Source organism: Pleuronectes platessa, chromosome 4 (assembly GCF_947347685.1).
Source record: "Pleuronectes platessa chromosome 4, fPlePla1.1, whole genome shotgun sequence".
NCBI lineage: Eukaryota > Metazoa > Chordata > Actinopteri > Pleuronectiformes > Pleuronectidae > Pleuronectes > Pleuronectes platessa.
Genome location: NC_070629.1, coordinates 23,229,180 through 23,253,695, shown reverse-complemented (window position 1 = coordinate 23,253,695; position 24,516 = coordinate 23,229,180). Strand labels below are relative to the sequence as shown.

General features: G+C 42.2%; 3 protein-coding genes across 5 annotated transcripts in view; all 3 read right to left on the bottom strand.

The window, feature by feature from the left end:
* Positions 1 to 3,950, bottom strand: part of sh2b3 (SH2B adaptor protein 3) — a 46,965-nt gene extending 43,015 nt beyond the window's left edge. For both annotated transcript variants that reach the window (XM_053420049.1, XM_053420050.1), the window contains exon 1: positions 3,600 to 3,950. The gene's annotated coding sequence lies outside the window, so the exon portion shown is untranslated. The remainder of the gene's footprint in view (positions 1 to 3,599) is intronic.
* A 3,005-nt stretch (positions 3,951 to 6,955) lies between these two features.
* On the bottom strand, positions 6,956 to 11,592 carry pheta1 (PH domain containing endocytic trafficking adaptor 1). Its single transcript, XM_053420953.1, has 3 exons — positions 11,441 to 11,592; positions 10,890 to 10,998; positions 6,956 to 9,056 (listed from the first exon to the last, which is right to left on the bottom strand). Exon 3 carries the CDS (start codon positions 9,013 to 9,015, stop codon positions 8,116 to 8,118), a length of 900 nt encoding a protein of 299 aa, XP_053276928.1. The 5' UTR covers positions 9,016 to 9,056; positions 10,890 to 10,998; positions 11,441 to 11,592; the 3' UTR covers positions 6,956 to 8,115.
* A 3,071-nt stretch (positions 11,593 to 14,663) lies between these two features.
* prr16 (proline rich 16) lies at positions 14,664 to 21,621 on the bottom strand. Of its 2 annotated transcripts, XM_053421336.1 has the most exons (4): positions 21,353 to 21,621; positions 21,272 to 21,295; positions 20,554 to 21,127; positions 14,664 to 15,575 (listed from the first exon to the last, which is right to left on the bottom strand). In XM_053421336.1, exons 1-3 carry the CDS (start codon positions 21,587 to 21,589, stop codon positions 20,777 to 20,779), a joined length of 612 nt encoding a protein of 203 aa, XP_053277311.1. In that variant the 5' UTR covers positions 21,590 to 21,621; the 3' UTR covers positions 14,664 to 15,575; positions 20,554 to 20,776. The 2 variants fall into 2 exon arrangements, with proteins under 2 accessions (XP_053277311.1, XP_053277310.1); XM_053421335.1 differs by having other exon boundaries at positions 20,554 to 21,621.
* Between the last annotated feature and the right edge of the window lie 2,895 nt (positions 21,622 to 24,516).

Below are 24,516 nucleotides of genomic sequence, written 5' to 3'. Positions count from 1 at the left end.
ATAAATTTTTCCACATTGGGACTCATGAGGAGCCAACGGAGTTTCAGTTCTCGCACTAACACAACACTTTCTGACACACTAACAACACACCAGGCTCCTCTTTTGCAGCATTTTGTGCGTGTGTGTGTGTGTGTGTGGTGATAGCAAACTGAGCTTCTGAAGGGAACTTCAGTGACATGATGCAAATTAAGTATTTTGCGTGAGAACGTGTTCCTGCTTTCACTTCAACTTAGACATGACTCGTGTTTCTGCAGAACACACACAGAGGAACAAACACTCTGAAAGCGATTTCATATGTGTGCGTTTGTGTGAGTGTGTGCGTAGGGCTGCAAATAACAATTATTTTCATTATGGATTTTCACAGCTAACTGGAATTCACAGTTTCTCCGTTTCCAGTCTGCTTGTTGTTTCTGAGCAACAGACCAAAACCTTTACGGTCACGCTTACAAAGAACAGCAACACATCCTCATTTATACGAGAAGATGAAACCAGAGAGTATTTGTGATTATAGCTGGAAAATGACTAGAGCAAGGAATATTTGAAATGATAGACTATTAAATGAAATAATCCATTGATTGTGATTGACTGTTTCAACTCTCTATGTTTGCAATCATGAAACGTGGAGACACTTGAATGACGCACACAAATCTATTAATGTATTGGCACCTACAAGCACACACATGCTCTGTGCGACATCCTCATGCTGCTGCAACTAGCTATAATCAACATTCTTCAAAACACAAGAACAGGGGCGCATTGGGGTAAACACATGCAAAATACACACGGTCTCTAATTACTGCTTCTTTGGAAAATAACACACAGGCACGCATGTGTGACCCCTCCCACCCCCATCACCATAGAACACTTTCACACAACTCAAAAAGAAATGCAACAGTTCTTGCATTGTGTTTGTGGTGTAAATCCAGAGTCTGAGATTTTAGCTGTTTGGGTGGCCATGGGCTGTGCATGTCACATTATACACACAGACACACACACACACAACCCGAATGCTGGATAACATGTGTGTTGTGTTGCAGAAGGTCCCCATTATGACCAGAAACAAGCTTTCTTTTTTTTCCATTTTCTGCCCTAATTTGTCTCTTCCGTCTCTCCCTCCCTCTTTCTCTCTCTCTCTCTCTCTGTCATTCTTCTTTTTCAGATTCCTGCTCCTGTTGGCCTGCCAAGTTATCTCCCATGGCTCCTCTCTTCCTCCCTTTCTCCTTTTCTCCCTCCTCCCCCCAGAGGACCGTTGTGGGTCAGACCTCTCTCGTGGTCTCATCAGTGAATTTCTTAGAATCCCTGAGGGAAGCGGAAGAGCTGGTATGACATTGTCTGAGCCATTGCCGATAGCTGAGGCTGCAAAGTCTGCTACTTTTTTTGTCTGAAATAACACAAGAAATGCAAACACATACATGAAATGTGCAAAAATATATCAAATAAATATTGTTTAAGATTAGAGCCACAGTGTCCAAATTCCAAGAAGCGGACGGCTCTTTTAAGGAAAGTTGTCTGAGACGGCAAACAAGACAATACTGTGTTGTGTGTGATAAAATCCCCAACCAAGTAATCTTATTATGTTCGGAAAAGAAAAATTACATTATGATTATGCTGAACAAGTGTCAACCCCCCTCTCTGGGGAGTATCCAAGGAGTTTTCAGTTCTGAAAATGTGAAGCGGATTCAGCAGTATTCAGATGGTTGTAGATGAATATTTCTGTAAAACCTGGTTGTTTTATTTATTTTTTTAATTGACTGTCTTTACATAAGTAGCCTAGTATGCATGTATGCGGGCAGAACAGAACTTCTCTTGTCCAAAAGAGAAGTGAAGACGGCACTGAAATATCCGACCGTCAGAAACTAAGGAAGTCGGTGGCCGAGCAAAAAAACATTGTGAGCCCAGAGGCCGATTAAACACGTGGAGCTGAACTAGACCTTTATAGTCGACTTTTTGTCAGGCTGAACAGGAAATCATTCAGTAAAGTCTAGCTGGCGTTACTTCCCCACCCTGGAGCCATGTTTTTCTGTCCCTTGTGCTGTAATGTCTCAAGGTGAGACAACTGTCCCATTTGACTGCATGACTCGATAAATGATGCTGAGATTACTGCAGGAGGCAAATGTTTACACCATAACACGTCGTAGATGAAGCTGTTTTTAAAGAAGGTGGCGACCCAACATACATTTTTGAGGCTGGGCAATAGGACGACAAGTACAGTACAATGCTGAGACAATCAGTCAACCACACACACACACACACACTCTGGAGATAAGGACTGAAGTGCATCCCCTCCAAAACAAACGCACACTCCTAGTACCCTCCTTCACTATTACTGTTTTGATTTACTGCTACACAACACTGGATTGTGAAACCAAGTGGCTGCTCCCCACTGGTTCCTGTTCTCCATCCAGCAGTTATGGATCTGAGCACCCGCACGCAGCGACGCATGATCACATCCACCACAAACAACTATAACGTTCACATCTTGAATTTTGGAACAAGTCAGTGAAGCTCCCGGCTCCGTGTTGGGCCGGTTCCTACACTGCAAATAACAACAGGTTTCATGCTGTCACAATGGTAATGGTCACTGATGGAATTGTGTTGGCGGTGGCACTTGAGCTACTAGAAAGTTACAAATAGTGTGTGTTGTGTAACTTGTGTACATCTTTAGTGTCGGCTATCCACACTGAAGTGAGGCCAAGCAGCTCAAATACAGAAGAATCCTGCTTGGTCCTCATGGCTGAATTAACGTCTTGAGGGGCCTTGGGGCAGAAAGTCATTGTTGGGCCCCTAGTTCAACCCCAATACATAATTATGTATCCATGAATAATAACTGGCAACCCACAAACCCAACCAGTACTCAATCGACTGGTTGATTGACAGATATTTAGTGGTAACAGTTATGATAATTTATAATTCACAGGCATCTATATCTTAAATATTAGAATTTAGAAGTTTCATAATTGACTATGACAGGGAACTCAAGTTGTATACTGATAATAAGTCAATCTAACCACATGTTAACTTAAGCTTCAGTGTGTAATGAGCACATATTATTATTTCCTGACATATCAGGTGAAATGACAGTAAACTTTTTAAACTTCCTTTAAGTTCTGTGGTGACAATGAATAAATTGTCTTGAGGTTGTGGTTAAAAAAAAGTTGGTGGAAGTCAGACTTAACTTTTACCAACAAATAAAAACATCACAAACTAACTTAAGACAATAAAAGATTCTGCTTTAATTAGATAGTTTTCTGAAATTGATAAAGTTGTATGTAAAAAGTGGTTTTGGGGGGGGGGGGGGGGGGGGGGGGGGGGCTGGTCTGAGGCCCCTGGGAAGTTGGATAGAGCCTCAAAGTTTACATTTTAAAAGTTTTCTTCTTGGCTAAAAAGTTTTCTGCCTCTTCAGCCTACGGGCGAGGAAGAAGAGGAGGAGGAGGGAGAAGAAGAAGAAGAAGCCCTTTAACTGAGAGCACATTCTCTGAGTATTATTATTATTATTATTATCAGTGCAGAGAGAGTGTCACCTCCAGCGGAAGCTCGGTGTTATTCGTGCGGTTCAACACCGGGTGATGTTACAGCAGAGTAATGGGGGTCATACTCACGTTCTCCGTTATCTCGGACGGGCACCCACCGCAGCACGACAACCGACCAACCAGCTGGAGCTCGCATAACGGAAATGTGTCGAGAGGCGTCTAGAGTAACGCGAAACGACGTCGGTGAGCGGCGGCGGGTCGAGGGAGGGAGAGAGAGCTACACGGAAAACAAGAAGAAGAGGAGAAGGAGGAGGAGGAGGAGAAGAAGAAGAAGAAACGGACGAAGAGCGCGCTCTCTCTCATGGTGAGCGCGTGCCACGGCTCGTCCGCACGCGGAGCACAAACAAGGAGGAAAAGGAGAAAAAAGTTTCAGGCTCGAAGTTGACGCGAAAAAAAAAAAAAGTGGCGACTCCTCATTTCCGCTGTCAAAAAAAAAAGAAATGCCGCGATCCTGCTGCGTCGACTTGGAGGAAACTCAACGCGCCGCTTCCTTTGGACGCTTTTCAAAATAAGAGTCCACTGATAACTTGGATGTTTTCACTCAAACACTTTGTCCACTCCTAGATAAAGTTTTTACACCAAACAAAAGAAAAAGTACATAAATGATCTCTGATTTTGTTTCTACTGTTTTTACTCTTACTCTTTTTGTATGATTTAAAATATGATCATTATGTCTATTTATTTATTTGGGCGTCCTGTTGTTATGTTTTAAGTTGTACCCCAAGAAGACTAGCTGTGCTTAGTTTAACTTACAGACCAGTTATTAGTCAAAGTCAACTTAAGTGTCAATTCTGCTACATACAGATCATAGACAGGATTCAAATCCCGTTACCCTGTGATCCTCGGTGTAAACAAGTCGACCAAACATATAAGTACGCCCCATATTAAGTAATCAAAACATAGTACATATTACAACATAGCACTCATTCAAAAGGCACTCGGTGGATAGGATGAGAGTAGTGTATTTACAGGATTTATTTAGTACATACTGGCAGCTGTAGTATAATGAGCAGGTATAATTACTGCAAAAGGCAACAGGTCCATGTTAGCATTGAAAAGGAGTACAGATAGTTAATGATTCGTGGATTCAGGGATTTAAAGATGGAAATTTTGTTCGAACAAAAACTGAAAAAGCTTTCAATATAATATAGTCCATTAACAAAACACTTTCTAAATCTCAAATTTTTTTGGCTTACCTATATTTTTTAATTTACACATTTTTGTTAATGTCACAAAAACTGACTATATGTGCTTCATAGATATATCTATTATGGCAGAGCTGACCTTACTGCTTTATATTACACTGTACAAATGTACCTTATATAATATACTGTGCATATTTGTTTCCTTTATGCTGAAATACCAGACAGGAAGTTTCGTGATGTCTACAACAGTTTGCCCATTGGAAGAGTTTGGTATGTGAAAGATGCACAAACTCTCCAGACTCTCAACAGACACTGTTGGTTTGCTGACTGTAATCTGTGGATGTCTTTAAATGCTTCATCAGTTATTTATTTAGTTTCACATCCTGCATCAGTTCTGTCATAAAGTTTGAATTTTGGCCACAATAGTTCTTTAAAAACGATTGAGAAAGAGACAAAAGAACGGGTATTAAAAGGAGCATTTATATAAACTCAAACTCAGGAGGTTAGGGTTGCAGGTTCAACTCAATACACCAAACTGATCGACAGAGCAAGGAGATGACTTACTCTTCACATTCATCTTCTGTATTTGTGATCTTCCATAGATGAGAAGAGCTTGCTACACATTAGATAAACCTTCACTGAATCCCAAAGAGGAAATGTTCAGCAGAAGAACTAAAAGAAGAAAAGATAAACAAACATTTGGGCCTAAATAGAGGAAAACAAACTTGTGGTATTCCTGTGTCCTTAGGAACAATATATACAAAAAATGTGTATTGTAAAATGAAACTAAAATGTAAATAAAATAGCAGCTATAGCACAAGAGCAATTCAACAAAAAAAAAATCCCATGGCAAGAAATAAACACTACCCTTGACAAATTTTGTCAAATCGGTGCAGCAGTGTCTTTAGTGAGAAGCAAAAGTGATGCTATTAGTAGCATCAAAACATAGTACGTGTAGAATGTGTATATATGAGTAATATGGTGCAATAAAAGCATTACGATGTCTATAACTAGTAACAATGCTTGAGTTATATAATAAAAGGGAAACCTAAATCAGTCTCTTCGGGTCGACAAACATCAGATAAAACATTTATTTGTCTCTAGAGACTGAGACGGGCTGGTTTCTGTCATCACATACTTCAGTTATATTTACCTGTCCCAGTTATCGATTTACTGTAACTCAAAGGTTTGATACTGACTAAAATTGATACACAGCGACCCCTAGGGAGAGTCAGGCTGAACAGCACCAAGAATGTGTGAAGTATTCATGAAGCTCAGCCAAAGCCAACACAGGCCATGCTGATGACTAAAATCTTTATTCCTTACAATTCACATAATTATCATCAGGAGAAAAACAAAACCATAAAACACGTAGTGATCATAGAAGAATTGACCAATCACACCATAACAAATTCGCATAGTTTATTAATTGGCTAACAGCAAATGCTTCATGACAAACATCTTTTCAGGGTAACATATCAGGACAATGAGATAAATATTATTGGTTATTTAACATAATACTCATATTGTGTGCTATAATATAGAAAATGTATACTAAAATCAAAAGGTTGAGGGGGAATATTATCATTTGGCACTTATTTGACACGAATGATAAAAGATACATACTTTTAGCATTTAGGTTTTTAATTGGAAGTATTCTTAAATTCCCTTTAATATTATTGTAAAACGGATTGTTGGCATCTGTGATTACAGTAGCATACTTCTGGAGTTCATAAAATTGGCCGTAATGCAACAATCATATTTTGGATAATACATTTTTGATATTGCTGCATTAAAACACACAACCCACACTGTACCGTTCCTTCCCACAATTGTCGTTTGTGCAAAAGCACTGTTCATTGATGCCGACTGAAGCAACTGAGCCATTGTCAAAAAACGTGATTGCACCGAGATCAGCCGTTGTCGGCACAGGAGCAGAATAACAAATAAAAGGAATATTTAAACCCTCCAATCACTGTGGTTCTATGGTAATGCTTACAAGTGTAGTAACAGAGGTATAAAGATAACATAAGGCACGTATAAAAGAAAAATGTAAAAAGCTAAGTGACTGATATAGAATGCGGTATGAGTGATCATTTTAAAAAGGCCAATTTTGCAAGCTGCTGGTGTTAATTTTCCAACATGGAATAGTAGATATTTCAACACAAAAGAGGTCAGATATTCACATAAAGTCCAGGCCTCAGTCATTCAGTAACATTCAGATCAACAACTTTCTGACAAACAAACAAATAAAATTAAGATTTGATAAAACATTTGTAAAACATGTCATTATTAGAGAATTGTGACAAGTGTAGCGTCGGCCAAGGTCAAGGATAAACAATCTGCTTTTAAGAAATATAACAGTCAAAGGAAAACTCAGTGACAAGTGCTCTCATGACACAACATCATCTGGCCGCTGGCTAACAGGGGCTAAAAATACCAGGGTGTGCAGCTCTGAGCAAGACATCCCGCTCCCACCTCGGTCCCAGCTGACTGTCGAGAAGATGCTCTGACATTAAAAGGTCTCTGAGGCGAGAGCTGCCCCAGTGGGAGTACGGAGGAGAAGCTGGACTCGTTTTCCCAAATAACAACACTTCTTATCCCGAGAGCCGCCTCATTTCTCTGCTAAGAAGATCCTGGTTTGATGTTGTTTTAAAGTTGCAGGAAACCTGAAATCATCAATTGAGATGCCAATGGATAATTTAGAAGGTATTACCAACTGCTCAAACATTTATTTGGACCTTCTTTAATTTGATCGTCTAATTTCCTGATTCAAGCACTTTGAAATATCACTATGGCATCAAGATCTACTTTGATTTGTTTTCGTCATTTGATCGTTTCATTCGCAAATAACCCATTTCCCTTCCATTAGAAAAATAGATTACTTTGTTGATTTTAGCAGCTACATGTGTTTTTTTGTGGTATTTTTCAGGTGCTTGGCATAATAGTTTGTAAGTGTAGCTTCAAGTGTAGCAAAACATTATTCTTGATCTTTGTCCGACCGCTTTAAAGAAAACAGACTCAACAACAATTGCACAAGTACATTTAGAAGCTCGATGGGCAGAAAAAGACTGAATCAGTTTTATCCATCACATGGCCCCACTCTTGAAAAAGTCATGTTGTCCTTGGCAAACGACAGCGAGCAAAACTCTAGAAAAAAACTATTTGGAATTTCAAATTTTCTTGGAGTGGATAAAGATATTTATAAAGTGGATAGTGTTATTCTTTAAGACTGACTGATTCACCTGTGCCAGACAAGATTTGGAATCAATCTGTGATTTTTGTATTTGTATATTCTGATGGGAGTTAAGACTGCATTCTGGAATAATGTCCAAGCTTTCTCGCCTTTCTGCTGGGTCCAGAAGGGTGTAACATTTCAGGATGTTCAAGAAGGAATGATCTAATGTGGAAAAATAAATGACCCATTTCATTCATCATCATTACTGGCTCTGCAGCCACTGCATTCTCAAATCCTCCACCTCTTTGCCGTACCAGTCATGGAGTTTGGAGAAGCAGACGGTGCCGGGGGAGACAGGGCTTTCCAGAGATGCTCCTCTTCTCCTCGGGGGCACTGGTGGAGCCCTCGACCCCTCGGCCCCATAGCCGATCACAGTGCTACTCCCAGACTCTGCACAGCCTTCCCAGGCCGCACTGGAAGACCCTCCCTCAACGAAGCCATTAGCCAAGGCAACAGGTGGTCTACTCCATGCAACCCCGTTCTCTTTGGAGCAGCCAGAGACGAGCTGCACCTCATCCTGGCTGTTCTTTTGAGCGGAGAAGGGGACTGACAAGAGAGGAGCACTTGATGACGACGATAAAGAGGATGAAGACGATGAAGTAGAGGATGCTCCTGACTTAGACCGGGAAACATGGCTTCGCCTGGACACCTTCGGCCTGCCCTGCAAGCCTCCAACTGCAGCCCCGGCACAGCTGCCTCCTGCAGCCTCCTGGATCTCCTCTAGCTGCCTTTCCAGCTCCTTCACCACCAGCCTCATGTAGTCAAAGCTGGCCCTAGACAACGCTTTCACCCACGACTCCATAGCCACCTGGCTGTCAGAAGCCATCTTGTACACGCGAGCTTTGGCACACTCGAACTTGATGGCGAAGGCGAACTCCTCAGCTGACTCGCACAGCTCCACGGTGCATCCCTCCAGGACGATGACGCCAATGGGCTCTCGGCCGTCCCGCTCCTCAAAGTAGAAGAGCATGTTCCCTTTCAGGACACACCAGCGCCGGTGATAAGCCGTGTTGCGCTCGCCCTTTTTGAACAGGAAGCCTGTCTTGTCTGGTGGGGAGTCACAGGTGGCGTAGTGAGCAACGCTGCGTTCGTTCAGCTTCATCTTCTCCCCTTCTTCTTTCCCTCAAAGGATTCTCTATTTACCTAAAAAAATATGGGAAAGGGAAGAGGTCATCCTGCGGTTAAATGGATTAGAGCCTACTGCAGCGTTTCCCTCTGTGCTAATCAATGAAAAGAAAAAACAAACTGCAGACTGTTTGCTCCCAGTCCTGCATGATGCATATTTTTTGTTTACTGACATGGTGCTATAGAAATGACAGGGAGTTAAGATGTTTTTGATGTTCAGAAATGATCAGTCTACTTGCTCTGCTCCTGTTATAAGGAGGTCAGAGCAGAGGGTCGGCTGCAAAAAAAACAAACAAATAAAACTAACCTGACTTGAACCTGCATCCTGGTCTCCTCCCAACTGAACCACCCAGCCAGTCCCCATAAAGTAAACAGTGCTCTTACTTTCATTTCCCCTGTGACATGACAAGTGTGCACACATAACCTCGTGAGATAATTTCTGTGAATATAGTATAGTATCAAACAGTATGGATTTAAAAAGAACACTGGGAAACTGAATTAACAATTATTCCAGTAAATCACTGATAGAACAAAATACAAACTAATTCAATTTGAGTGTCCTTTTTAAAATAGTTCTTTTAAAAACACTTTTTCTTGTTTCCCTGTAGTGGAGAGACCAACCCACTGCAAACACAGGTCAACTTCAAAGCCGGACTTGTTCAACAGGAAGAAATTGTTGGGTTTTATGCTCTGTAGTCACATGTTCAACTGTAAACCAGGGCTCAGGCCTCTGTGAAAACAACAACTAATCCAATTTTAATCTGTTGACAAGAAAGTGTTTCAGTCCACTGACAATGGTTTAACTTCAACACCGTGTTATCGTTACCTCCACCGGGGGGGGGTTATGTTTTTGTCTGTGTTCTTGTTTGTCTCTATGTTAGCAACAGGATTGAACCAAAAACTAATGGATGGATATTCATTTGTTTTTCCCGGTGACAGTGGCTGAGGGAATAGAGCCGTCTTCCCCATCTGTTTGCCGAAGAGTTCTTGGGCAACATACTGAACACTAGAGTGCCACTAATAGAAAAAAGTGCTGTCTAAAGATGCACTGTATGAATGTGTGTGTGGACGGGTGAATGGCAATAAACTGTACTGCACAGCTCATGGAGTGGTTATCAAGAAAAGAAAAGCTGTTACTGTATAAAAAATACAGACCATTTTTCAGGTTCAAGCACTTGGAAGGATGAGGTTCAAGCACTTGGAAGGACCAGGTGGAAGGATGAGGTATTAATGGATCCATGCTCTCTTAAGCATTGTGTAATATTTTTGTTGATTTCTCAGCTAATAATTAATCAACCTTGAAAAACCGCCAAGTGCAGGGGACTGATATTTATGAGTGTGTGTAATTTGGTTCAGATCCAACCAACAAGAACCAGTGAATAAACATGTGACTTCATGGCCTTGGCAGAAGTACTCTATATACTCTACTGAGTGGCCTTCTACTTAGCAATGTATTTGTGTTGTAACTTTTACATTATAAATGCTGCAAAATTACAGTTTTAAAGGTCCAGTGTGTAGAATTTTGTGACATCTAGTGTTGCAGCTGGTTACCACTCACCTCGGCCTCCCCTTCAGAACATGAGCGAGAACCTGTGGCTGCCTTCAGGTGTCATAGAAACTCAAAAGGTGTTTAGTTTGTCCAGTCTGGGCTACTGTATACAAAACATGGGGCCGCTCTAACCCTAGAGAGGACCCGCTATTTAAATACAAAGGGCTCATTCTAGGGTAAAGAAAACAACAATCCATACAATTTAGATGGAACACACTAGTGAAAACATATCAATGGCTGCCAGTAGACCCCTCTCACTTCAATCTTACACCCTGGACCTTTAAAGGAATGTATTTACTCACGTGTTCATCTCATGTCCAGCTGCTATCCACCTCTGTCCTCCCATCACATCTGGAGCTCACCACTCAACATGTCTCCATCTTCTCGTATCTCCGTCAGTCAGTCTGAAGGCTGGAGGGGGACGACAAAGACAAATGTCGTTTAACACAGGATCCAACCTCCGGGTTGTCTACAGCTCGAGAGCCACGTGAAGCTGACCAGTCCTCAGATGAGCTGTTTTTAACCTCCCACCTCTGTGGGCTGATGGCGCGTTGGGGGGGAGGAGTGATTCAGTGTCCAGTAGCTGTCTGTCTGCCCACACGCCTTTGACACATCAACACTTAAGAGGGAACATGTCTGTGACTGTGTTTCACTTCACACAGACACGGACACTGACTCCACCAACAGACGCTGCTCCGCTCGGCCTCTCCGCTGAATACAAATGTGTTTCCAGCGTCAGCATTTTTCACCTCACACACAAACTCACACACACACACACACTGATTTTAACCCACAAAACGTGCTAACAAGATGCTTACGAGATGCTAACAGGCTAAGAGTCCCTGCGAGTTACCTTCAGACGATGACTCCTCCTCTTGTCAGGCTCATAATCTCCCCGTTATTTATCTTTTACTTCTCCTCCTTCCTTCCTTCTTTCCTTCCTCCCTTCCCTTCTTCCCTGTCACGTGACATGAAGGCGGGGTTACATGGTTGTGTGGTACGCCGAGAGTTCGACCGGGCGGGGACACTTCTTCCTGTCGTCCCCGGTAGAGAGAGAGACCGAGCTGGATGTGCGGAGGGGGTAAAACAAGCGTACCCGCACCGCGTCGTTCTTGCCCTGGGAATAGTGGCGTATGTGCACAGCTGCTCCCGGTGGCGCGGGCGGCTACACTTGCAGGGACTTTTAAACATTATGGAGCCTCTCTGCGTTTATGTGGTTCATATGTGACAAGTCCAAGTATAGAAGTTTAATCATCATCATCATCATCATCATCATCATTATAACCATCTTCATATTTATCATCATCATTATAACAATCATCATCACAATAATAATAACAACAACAACAATACTAAGTATATAACCATCATCATAATAATAATGATAATAATAATACAATCATAATAATTTGATGGTACTTAGGCTGATAAGACTAATTATAATGATAATTTTTACTTTTAGAATGTCTATGTATTCAGACCAAATTCGGTTTCGAATACATGAATACATGAAAACGTATATTTTAAACTGAAAGAGACAACTTGTCTGAGTTATTACAATATGAGAGTTGAAAAGAATATTGTAGTTATTGTTAGAATTGCTGCCTCAATCTATTCATCATTTATTCTTTGTCCTTCATGTTTTTTTATCCACCGATGTTTTTTGTATTACTTCACTCAAGTAGCATTTGTAGATCTGAAACAAATCAGTAATAACTCCCCTGAGTGAAAATGAATCTGCAGCTGTTTTTGATATCTCAGTCACACTGTCAATAAAACACAAAATCTGCTCATAAATAATCATGAATATAACAGCAAGCTGCAGCTCTGTGAAGTTGCAATACGTCAATTACAAGTCCTTCATTCATAATTCATAATTTCACTCACTGTCACAGTTACATCACTAAAACATTTCACTCTGACTTTCTTGACAAACTGTCTTAAAGCCTGATGAACACGTAGACATGAAAGTGCAGCATTATATGTGGTAATATGTTAGCGACAAAAAGCTAATTGGAACAGGTTGAGTCTATATTGAGGAGAAAACTCTAACATTGCATCATGTGATGTAGGATAATCATGTGTTTTAGATGCAGAATATTGATCTTCAGATATGGAAATTGTAGCTTTTACCCAAAACAAGATGAGAGAAGTAGCAGAAAATGGAGCTATGCAAGAAAAGTACAGTTACCCTAAAAATAGAGTAAAGTACGTTACATTATATTTCTACTGAAACCTAATAAGGTCTCATATCAAGAATTTCTCATTGAAAAACCATAGATGTTATCTTAAATATTTCCTTTATTTCTAGAGTCTGATCTTCCAACTAAAAGTGCACTCTGTATTGGACAGCAAAAAACAGTTCTGCATATATAACTTGCATTACTGGTTTCTCATATTAATCATATGCTGCAGTATTATATATAATACTCTGGGTCAGAGTGTGGACCTGCTGGAGCAGTAATAGATTTAAACAGCCAGGGACAGAACATCAGAGTTAAGGTTAAACACAAACACGTGATGTGTATATGTTTTGTTACAGGGGCTTCAACACACATTGTATATTTTATGAGTACATTGACCCACTGTCCACACACATTTAATTAATCATTTATTATATAGTTATATTTCAGTTGTACTTACCACTATACCACACTGTTTCTGTTGGTTTATTCTGCTTAGGAAAAATCTTGCTTTAACAGAATGTATGATTGCACCCATGAATTCAAAACACAGATTTTTTTCCAGTTCTTAGATATGAACTTGTCATGTTCCAGTCTGTTCTTTCAGTCCCTCTATCTGAACCGCTAGCTGCTGTGGCTGATGTTATAGCGTGTGTGACCATGACAAACCACTGTGAATTCATTAGACTATATACTGGAGACAGCCAGTGCCCTAACACCACCAGCTTGCTATCTCAACACACTAATCTCCAATTAACTGATGTAGCTGCTGATGCGATGTTATGTGTTTTTCTCTCTGAAAGGTTTGAACCCTCTGCCTTTTTTACTAATGGTGATTACGTGCAATGCGCTCGCAATCAGATTCATTTACTTTATTCACTCCCAGCTCAAAGAGTCTTGACATAATGAAGGATTCATTTGCAAGAGCACAGTTTATAACAGAAAATGCAGACATAAAATCAACACCCTGGATACTTGAAATGTTAGCCCAGTCCATAAAACACACACGGACACAGACATTAAGTGCAAAGTGTTTACTTTTCACAATTATCTTTCCAACAGTTTGTGGACAAACAGCAAAATATCACCGATGGCGTTTAGAGACATCCCAATCATCTTTAAAACAGATTCTTGATTGATGCAGGATTTGGTCATGAGTTCAGTCTCTGTGTCCAGGGAGAACAAAGAAGTGAATCTTAAAGGTGGGTGTGCCTCAAGTCTGAATGGGGGGGCTGTATGCATCGTCAAAATGCTCATATATTTATATAAATATATATGATTTTAATTTTCTTCTTGTAAAGCACTATGTTATATAATAGTTTTGATTAGTGCTGCATGAGAGAACGAATAATTAATTGTAAAAATGCTTCATCGTCCTAAGCAGCATGGTAATACCTTGGAAATGCATCAGGATTATACAGACTGCAGAGTTAACCCTGATGAACATCTTTTAAGGAGATGGGGGGGGGGGGGGGGGGGGGGGGGGGTTAGTTCTAAACTGTTTATTATGGAGAGCAGAGCTCCCTGCATGTTGGACCCACCGACAGACAGCCTCTTCACCGAAATGCATAGAAAAACACAGTGATGGCAGTACAAAGTGAAGAGTCAGTCATGCATTCATTCATTGCCGTGCCTCCTGTCTGATAAAGCACAACTAGGTATTTGGTTTATGCCGTTCTCTTCCCTTTCCCAACATTTTCTTTCTCGTTCTGTTAAGTTCCACGACGTGATAATGCTGAAGCACTTGTTTCCCATCCATACAAACATCATCCTATTGGTAAATATAAATAACTTATCCTGCTCTGCCCTTCTGAAAAAAAAAAAGAAAAATCACACGTTCCGTGAGGGAATGTGAGCTTTCGTCAAATTACCTCTCAGTCATCCAACGCAATATCAAAAATATCATCTCTTTAAATGTTAAAGTCTCTGTAGAAAAATGTCTGAAATATATATAAATATCCAACATGTCCGTGTGTATTTGTATACAAAGAAAATTTGATGCAAATTATTACTTCTTCAAGGGTCCTTTAAAGCTGTAGCCATACCACACTGCACCGTACGTCTGCATGTTACTGTGGGATATAAACATAGCGTGCATGGCCTTCAACTGAGCACATAGATTTAGATGGAATGACACAATGTCTGGACACAGATCAGTGACCACGTCATCATTCATGTTGAGACCATTAGTCCTTCTAAAATACACAGTGATTGTGCATGTGGCAACTACTGACATAGTGTTACCTTCTCACTATCTGCAGACGGCCAGGCCGACATGTCAGCCTCTCCAGACACAAACAGTTACAATTTCTAAAAGGCAAATTCCATCGGTTGAATGGAGCTATTGATATCCATCTGAGTATGCACAGAAGAAAACGCCTGTGTAGACATGAATCACACACCAGCTGACATCATATCACCCCATCTTCTGCCTCTTCTTCTGAACTCGCCGGTTTACTTTTGATGAGAGGGGTTTCAGCAGCATTCTAATCTCTAATTCAACTACTTACAAGTAACAAAAATATCACCTCCACAGCTATATAAATTCTTTCTGTCTGTATGTCGTTGCATACTGTGACTGCCCTCGCTCTCTTCCTCTGTGGCAGTAACACGTGCCTGGAGGCTTTAGTGCCCAAAAACTATGAATTTGTCCAGAGGAACTTGTCCCCTGCTGATTGAGAGCCATTCGAAAAGGTTGATGCTCGGCCTCGGCACCGGCTCCTCCCGGGGTGGATCAACCACGCGTTCGATCACTGTGTGAAACAAGCATCCCTTCCACTTGTACCTCAAGTAGCTCAATGGGCCCTGCAGGGGGAAAAAGGAAAAACGCATTAGTGTGAAATTCTGAGAGCCACTTGACCAAGTAATCACTGGATCCATCTTGTCCTTTTCACACAGCAGAATGAAAATGTACCACGGTGTGATTCCCCAGGCTCAACCCCCCGGTGCATACACACGTCCTCAAAATTAATAGGACTGAACCGTCAGGCAAAATTCTGAATGTTCCCTTCTGTGAAAAAGACAAAAGCGAAGACTTCATGTCTCTCCTTAAATAGCTGTCACTTCACCCCCCCCCCCCACTTTTTTCTCCTTGGAGTCTGGAGTGGTTCATTGAGCAGAGGACCCCATCTGGGTCAGCGTGGCTCTTGCAAATCTGATCCTGTTGTTGAAGACGTTGTTTACCTCCTCCGCGTAAGGTGCAGCTGATGCTCCTAACTTTTAACAACGTCCAAAGGAGCGTGAAATCCTCCACGTTACGTTTGCTTCGCCACCTAAGCTTTCTAAGTTGCACTGAGCCATCGCGTGCCCTTTGACTCCTTCTCACACACATGGCTGCATGTACTCCTGCATGCCTTTATTTGCGCTCTCATGCACCTTCAAACACACACATGTATCCCGTGGACATTAAAATGCATGCATATGAGCGCACGTAGACATTTTGACGAAAACACACACACCCACTCAATCTTCTTCATAACTTTGTCTGACTCACAGATGAAGCTGCTGCAACACGAGCCAGTCTTCGTGCCTTATTTCCACCAGATTTGCTTTTTGAATCCTCTGATGCTCGGCAATGTGGGGACTATTTTGCCGTCTAATGAACTTTGCATACAGTATCTCCACTACAGCACAGTTATTTGGCTCCATGCGTTTCTCACAACATTTGAATTTTCAGCGATCCTAATAAAACGCAGCTGATGGAGGGAAACAGAGAATCTAAGTAAATGATGCATGCAGAATGGGGATGAGCAAACAGAAATCTGTGTCCCTTGGCAGACTATCACCACCAACAATCAGACAGAGGAACAACAGCTCATTAATATTCACTGGCAAAATGTGTCTCACTTAGACACATTTATTGGGTTTCATTGCTCGCTGTGCACGGTGCCAGGTGAAGGCAATCGGGACATCGCAGTCAAGAGCAGCACCACAAGCTCACAGGCCGGTTTACATTCAGACATGTACAGCTCTCACAATCTAACCCACCAGCTCTGTGAGATTTGATATTAATTATGGAGGCAGCATGCTCACTCATTTACTTAATTAAATGAGGTGTCGCACCGGGGACGTCAGCAGGACACGAGGCTGAAATCGAAAGCACATAACCTTTAAATGAAGGAGCCACTACAAACGTCAATTCATTATGGGATGCAAAAACAACCAGGAGCCCATTTTTTTTTTTTTCATCCCTAGAAGGTCATTTGTAATCCAGAGGTAAGAAGTGAAGGATGCAGGAGCTGCAGAAGCAGAAGCTTTTCATTAGGAATACCAATTTAAACGCTGGAAAAAAGCAGTTTGCCGTATGAGATTTGTTTTAATAATAGGCACCTCGCCCACATATATAGACAGAAGCATCCAGCTGCTGCCGAGGGGTTGAGCGGCATCCCGTAAGGAAAGAAAGAGAAAAAGAAATGAGGCAAGAGTGAGAGGGAAGGAGTCAGGGAGGGAGAGAAAGAGGTGGGCTAGAAGATAGACCTGTGAGCTGTGAGCTGTAGGGAGTAGGTCAATGCAGTTGAGTCAGTACTGACTCACGATGGAGGCGGTGAAGATCCACCTCCTCTGTGCCCATTGCAACTTCATACTCCAGCCCGGAGCACTGGAGCTCCGATCGCCATTTCAAAAACACCTACACCCATTGTCAGAGGAGCAGCCCTCTCCGTGTTAACAGAACAATCTGATACAAACTAGGAATGGTCCACTAGTGCGACTGTGCAGACACTTCCTGCTGTGGTTTCCATTAATGCATGCCCACTTTCCACAAATTCATAAATATGAGGCGATAGGAAAATGTTTGAGCTGATTCGTGTAAATCATTTGTTCAATCCTCCATCATCTCTACAGCTAATGTTATGAGGATCGCAGGGTGGCACGAGCCAATCTCTGCTGACATCTAAGTGAACGCAGGTTGCCAGTTCATCATACGGCCGACAAACAAACATCTATGCTAACATATAAAACTTCAGGCAATTTACTTTCTCCAATTTACCTAAATTACACGTCTGTGGACTTTGGGAGGAAGCAGGAGGTCTCCTTGTCGACCTTGACCTTAACTTATAATTTTAGGACACATTTTCAAAGTATATTCACATTCATAGGATATGACTTGATCATATATTGTCAAAGTCCAACAACAACCCTTACAACAGGATTCAGAAGTAACCGTCAGTACAGACACCAACATGTGTCCAGCATGTATTTATGGTAAGAATAAGTTATCTCTCTTATCAAGTTCCTGCTTAAACCTGCTTGTGATTGGACTGTGTTTTTCATTACTTCTTTTGTCACATGAATAAAAGGTTTGTCTGGTTCTGCTTCTGAAACTCAGGTATTGCATCAGCACTCATGCAAAGACATTTTGAACAATAACGAGGCCTAGTGAAATCAGCAATGCCCACAGTCAGATGTAAAGAGCTTGCACTTCGACATTTGCTGTCAAAGCTTTCACACAACATTGCATCTCCTCTCTTTGAGTTGTGCACATTTTTCTAGCTTCGGTGTTGTGGCAACTGAACAACAAGATTCAATAACTTCAATCCTACAAACAGCATATTTGACTTAGTGGAAAAAAACGAAAATGAAAACTCACTTAAGTTCAGAGTAGGACACTAATCTGGTTAAAAAACACAAAAAAGGGGAATGATTTATTTTCCGGACGCTGTGCAAGGCCTGTGCACACACTGGGAAACACAATAAAAGAACAAATTCCTTTACTTTCTCAGTGTGTGTTCTCTTAATCACACGATGCCAAGTCCATTGTGTTAATTTCCTCGGTTCATTGAATACTGCATTAAGGCAGTTCTACAGTAGCGAAAAAACCCTATTGATGAAACTGGCTGTATTCCATCCTGTACCACACTACCTTGTGTGGCTGTGTGTGTAACTGCGGCGCCTGTGTGTGTGTGTGTGTGTAGCGCGCGTGTGTGTGTGTGTGTGTGATCTCTCATGCTGCTGCCAGACTCATTAGGATCCATTAATTTGAGGTAAATGCGGTGAATGTCGTACAGTGAGAGCAATCATCCTGAGGACAAACATGCACTCACATATGCTCCCACACAGCACAACCAAGGCAGCACCAGTCACCGATGCATTACCATCTCTCTCTCTCCTTCTCTCTGCCTCTCTCCTTCCCCCTTCTCTCTCTCTCTCTCTCTCTCTCTCTCTCCACACATTCTTCCTCACTACCTCATCCCCTCACTCTCATCCACTGTTCCCTAATCCGGACGCTGATTTTAGATTGTGAGGCCAGCGAGGTCGTGCATTGGATTCTGGCATCAGTGCGTGCTATTTCATACGCTGCCTTTCTTCAGCTTTAACCTCCAAGCTTCACACCCCCGCGAGTCTAAACAGACACAAATGTGTATATTAAATGTACTGTTTATACAACACCCTGCCCCCTAAAGCACACACACATCTGCCCCCTCACACACACACATACACATGATATTTCACCTTTCTGTCCCTTCCCTTCTTTCCTCACTTCCTTCCTTATCATGTTCCCTCTCTCTGTTAAGCATAAAAAATATGTGCCGCGGCAGTTCAGAGCTTTGTCAAGGCTAATGTCGGTACAAAGGCTGTCTGAGGCACTGCTTTATCTCCTGTAGTCTAATCCGGCTAATTAAGGGCATCGCTGAGAGGAACCGGTGCTACTATTCTCATCTCATCCAACTCCCCTATGTCTGCCAAACTGACGTGTGCACTCACACACACACACACCTATGCACACACACCCTAATTAAAGATTCCTAGACACTCATTATACAAGAATGATTTCATATATATATATATATATATATTTTCAACATTTCAACAGCGTGCACAAATGTTTGCACACACACACACACACACGCAGGGAGCAAAGGCTTTATCACATATGCTTCTTCATCAAAGCGAGTAAAACGAGGACCAACTGTTCATATAGACTGATGGGGCTGATTTATGTTCCCTTGAGGAAATAAAAGTCCATCATGCTTTCTGCCAGACTATCTCCTCGTGCTAGAGCAGAATTCATTAGCCCCCTCTCCATTCGCAGGGTGTGATAATGGGGGTCCGCACAAATGGGAGCTGGAGTTGCTAAATATATGAGTTGTATTAGAAAATTAAATAGCTGATTTTTCAATTAGGATTTACTGTCGAGTCATTAGTAGACATTCTTGAATAATTAACCCCTTCTATTTGTCACTCGTCTCCTCTCTTTCCTCACTCCCACAGTCTGACACACCAGTCAATGTCACATCACTATCACACAACACTAATTGTTCATCTGTCAGGGCTCGTGTGGAGGTATCGCTGCCTTTGTGTATTCTGCAACAGCCTTCACCCGTGTGTCTGTGTGTGGTTATAAAGAGTTGTTTAGGTGTACTGGAAAGATCTGGAGGGCTTTTGATGAAATCTGAGGGAAGCTGGTTCTCTTGTTCCAAACCGAAGGACATGAATTAATCAGAGCCCCTCTCTGAAGAACTTCCTGAGTTTGAGGCTCGTTAGTACCGAGAGCTTCCAGAAAGACACAAATACAATTTAGCTTTGGTGTTGTCAGCAGCCTTACGTGAATTTTTTTTAAGTCCCCGTACATTTTTCTGTCAATGCTCGCTGCCTGCAAACATCGTTCACACACATGCGCCTGTGCACCCACTCAAAAATACAAACGGTCGTGAATATACAATACATAAACAAATAGTTGTTTGCAGACACACTTGCAGATATTTATCAGTGCATGCAGTTGCTCCTATGCTTCCTCTTTTTCCCCCCTGTTGACAAACACAATCATACATGCACAAAGACTCACCGCCTCTTCCAGATCTGTCTGTGTACGTCTCAGCGCCCAGGGCAATTCCTTCCTCTCTATTCTACTCACTTCATCCATCCTTTTGTTTCCTATTTCCCAAACCTTCCTCTCTGTGTTTGGTTAATCCAAAGTTCAACCGGAGCAGAAATCTCTCTTACAGTAGAAAACACTATGAATGATTCAAGGAATAGACAGATAGGTAGACAGAACAGGGGAGTCGGTGTCAAACCGTGGTGGTGGTTGATTTGCGAAGGATTGTTTTCTGGGGCTTGCGGGAGGGCGGGTGAGGAGGCACAAAAGGTGGAGGAGGGTTCGCTGTCGGCGGGAAACTGTGGCTGAACGGGAGGCCGCCGTTTTCCAACATGAGATCATGAGGAAGAGCATGAGGTGGAGGAGGGGAGGAGGACGAGCAGCAGTGTAGCGGGCTAAGCCTCAAGTCGCTCAGCTCGGCCTGTAAGTGTAGTTCTGTGTCGTCTACGTCGTACTGGAGGTCGCAGTCCGGGCAGTAGCCGTGGTACTGGACCGTCTCGCTGAAACGGACACGCTCCCTCTCCCGAGGCTCCCTGCCTGGGGCCTTTGGGCAATTGTTTTTTTCGTGACGGAGAAGGGGCATTGGCCTGGGCAATGTAGGAACAAGCCCGGACTCAGGCATTCCGCTGTCACTCGAAAGGAAACATGGCGTGGAGGAGAATAAATCCCTGGTTTTCAACGGGAAAACCCCGCCATTCCTCATCAGAGACCCGTTAGCCTTGGATATATTCCCTGATAACATTAAAGTCGGATGAGGCAGATTCTTCATGTTGTGATCCTCGGCTCTAAGCGGCGTAAGTCTTGGTGGTGGTAAGGGCGGGTGGGCTTTCCTCAGCACAGTCAGTACTGCAGGAGGATGGACAGGGACCGGGATGATGGGCCCAAGGGTTTTAAAGATGAAGTCCTCGGGGAAGATCTTCATCTTCTCCAGGCTGGAAACGGTGGTGGTGGTGGTGGTGGAGCTCGAGCTGGAGTTGAGTGTGTCCGTCTTAGAGCTGTCTGTCATTCCATCCTCCTCCAGTTGCAGGTCACAAGTCAGGGTGTCGATGTCATGGACGACCTGGTGACAAGAAGACATGTCACTTTGACAGCTGAGGACAGGAATGATAAAACATGAATCCTAACCCCAACTCTAATGCCTGAGAGGAGGAAATCAAAAATCAACGCTGAAATAAAAGAAGACACTGTTTACAGGGGAAATCATGATGATCCAAAAAGAAGATTTGAGAAGAAGATTTGTTCTTGTCAGGATTTAGTGTCTTAATCTCCTCACATTCCTGATTAATGAATTAAAAATAAAACATTGGATAAAATCGAAAGACACAAACAGATTTATGAGATGAAAAATTAATTAAGATATCATTGTTACAACGACGCCCCGGCAGAAAATAAATATCACTACAATTTATGGGACCGGCCATGAGCCTGCCAGACTCTGACTGACATGATACACGACAACAATCCGTTGCACCAACACAACTGAGAGAGTAAACCAACAACATCCTGCAAACCCAGACACCAACAATACCATTTAGAAGATAGGATCAGTGTTAGGGATGAATGAATAAACATTGTAGAGGACAAACTCAGGGATAAAACATGTAGAAACAGGTACAGATATGAAAAATCAACCGACAAAGATTAACACAATAAAACAAGCACAGCTCAGGCAGTTAGAGTGAATAAACCCAACATGGAAACAAATGCTCTAAGAAGGAAGATCCATTTCCACTAACAATGATATTATATTTAATATATAGTTAACAACAGTTAACAAATCCTCATGGCATGAATTAACTCCAAGCAAGCGACTTTGGTCAGAAAAACAAAGACAGATCCAGATATTTTACAAAAAGCTAAAAAGGCTTCAGAAATCCACTCTGCAGGGAGCGCAATGTCAAAGCGCAAATACTTTATCAGTAGCAGTTGTGAGACATTGTTCACAGTGTGTCAGGGTTGAATAGGAGAGAGAAGAGATGCAGGGGGACACAGACCACTGAATATTTTGGGAAAAGGAATGTGTAAAAAAAAATCCATTCAAATATTTGAATGATCACAAAAGGAGACAATAAAATGAAGGACGAGGAATGGTAGAAATCTCCGCTCATGCAGTGAAGCAGAAATTAATAATGAAAGTTTTTGTTTTCCTCAGGACCCCGCGCAGACAGTGGATATTTGCATCTGAAGATAATTCCTTTGTCCTCCAAGAGGAAATGTGTTTTCACAGCCGGCACAGAGGAATATTAAAGAACTGCCGCAGCAGACATTTGGTTTGCTGACACTCCATACTCAATAATGGAACCAGTTGTAGGGGATGCAACGGCACAAGTTTAGATAACACTTAAAACACACAATTTACAGAGATTGGAACATTATAACTCTACAAAACATGCTGAACAACTCGGAGTGAAGCTCGAGTGAAATTCATTTAACATTCACCGATCCCCATGCAGCAGCAAAAGGCAAATAAAGGCCTGACTACAAAACAAAAAAGTTGAACTACAATGGCAGTGGAGTGGATACATCTGCCACGGACCAACAGTCCCCTTATGAAACTACATTTAATTTAACCAGATCCAGATTTATATCATGCAACAGTTCCAAGATCCATGAATTATTCTCTGAGAAATCAGGAAAAATACTGCAAAACGTCTCACAATGTACAAGAAAGTGATATTTTTTTTAAACTGCATCCACGACCAACATTGAATGGGTCCTTTCTTGGGCCATGTATCATCCTTACAGCAGGTTTCACGATAATCCCTGCAGTCGTTTTTTGTGTACTTTTGCTTACAAACAGACAAATCAAGAAAACAAATGGACAGGGGTGAAAACATAACCTCCCTGGCAGAGGAACCTAGGGCCACAGGACACTAAGTGAAACAGCTCTGGTTGTTATCTTATTAAATTCTGTCCTCTTAAGGCAAACACTTGCTCTGTGGACAAAGTTACTCTCCCATACATTTATCTCTGAACCGCTGAGACAATAACTAGAGGCTGGGAGGACTGAAATTGCATGCTCACATAAACATTGCCCAGGGAACCATTAGCTTGGGGGATTCAATAAAAAAAAAGGCAGTTTAACAAACAGAACTACACATGATGCTAAACCCTGCTGGCAACTGAAAACTGATTCAACAGTATGATGTCCACTATGTTCAGCCATTTCCAGAAGTCTGTTCAAAAATATTCCCAATGGAGACGAGTGTTTACTGGTTCTCTTCCCTTGATGGAGTTATTATTGCATCAATGCCCAGAACTGAAGTGTGGTGTTGGACATTTTATTACTGGCTGCCTGAGTGTTGACCATCCAGCAGTGGAATATCTGAACAGGGTCTGAAATCAAATGAGTTGAGGTCGTGGTATCATGCAGCTAAAATAACTTGTAAAGAAAATTCACCAGAAAAGTAAAGTTAATGCATTCTCCTTTACAGCGTTCACGAAAGAATTACCACAGAGACAATGTGCTTATGTTCATTTGCAGGATTAGTTATCTCAGAGCACCGGGTGCATTAGCCCTCTGTGAAACACCACTGCTATCACCCAGCAGTTTTGAAATGCATGTTCAAACAGTGGCTTCAGAAGAGGCTGCGAGAGAGAAATGAAGAGCGAGTGATGAGGAGGGAAACAGAGAGCGAGGAAGAGTGACTGAGAGGGAGAGATAAATAGGAGGAAAGCTGGGCCAGTGAAGGCAATGGAGCTAAATTCTCCATGCAGTCTCTAAATGGATAATTTGTCGGGACACATACAAGAGGTAATATCAGTATCCCAGCGTGCAGGCCCTGCTGTAGGCCAGGCGGCTTCAGCAGCTGAGCCAAGCATCTGGGCAGGGTCCCTCCTCGGAGCCAGGCTCAGCTCCAGCCCTGTTTGTGGGTTCAAACGGATTATAACCCAAATACTGGATTTGATAGTAACACCCCCCCCCCCCCCCAA

Bases quoted from the DNA above. Each gene is read 5' to 3' on its own strand.
- pheta1 (XM_053420953.1), bottom strand. From the start codon at position 9,015: ATGAAGCTGAACGAACGCAGCGTTGCTCACTACGCCACCTGTGACTCC.
- prr16 (XM_053421335.1), bottom strand. From the start codon at position 21,589: ATGACAGACAGCTCTAAGACGGACACACTCAACTCCAGCTCGAGCTCC.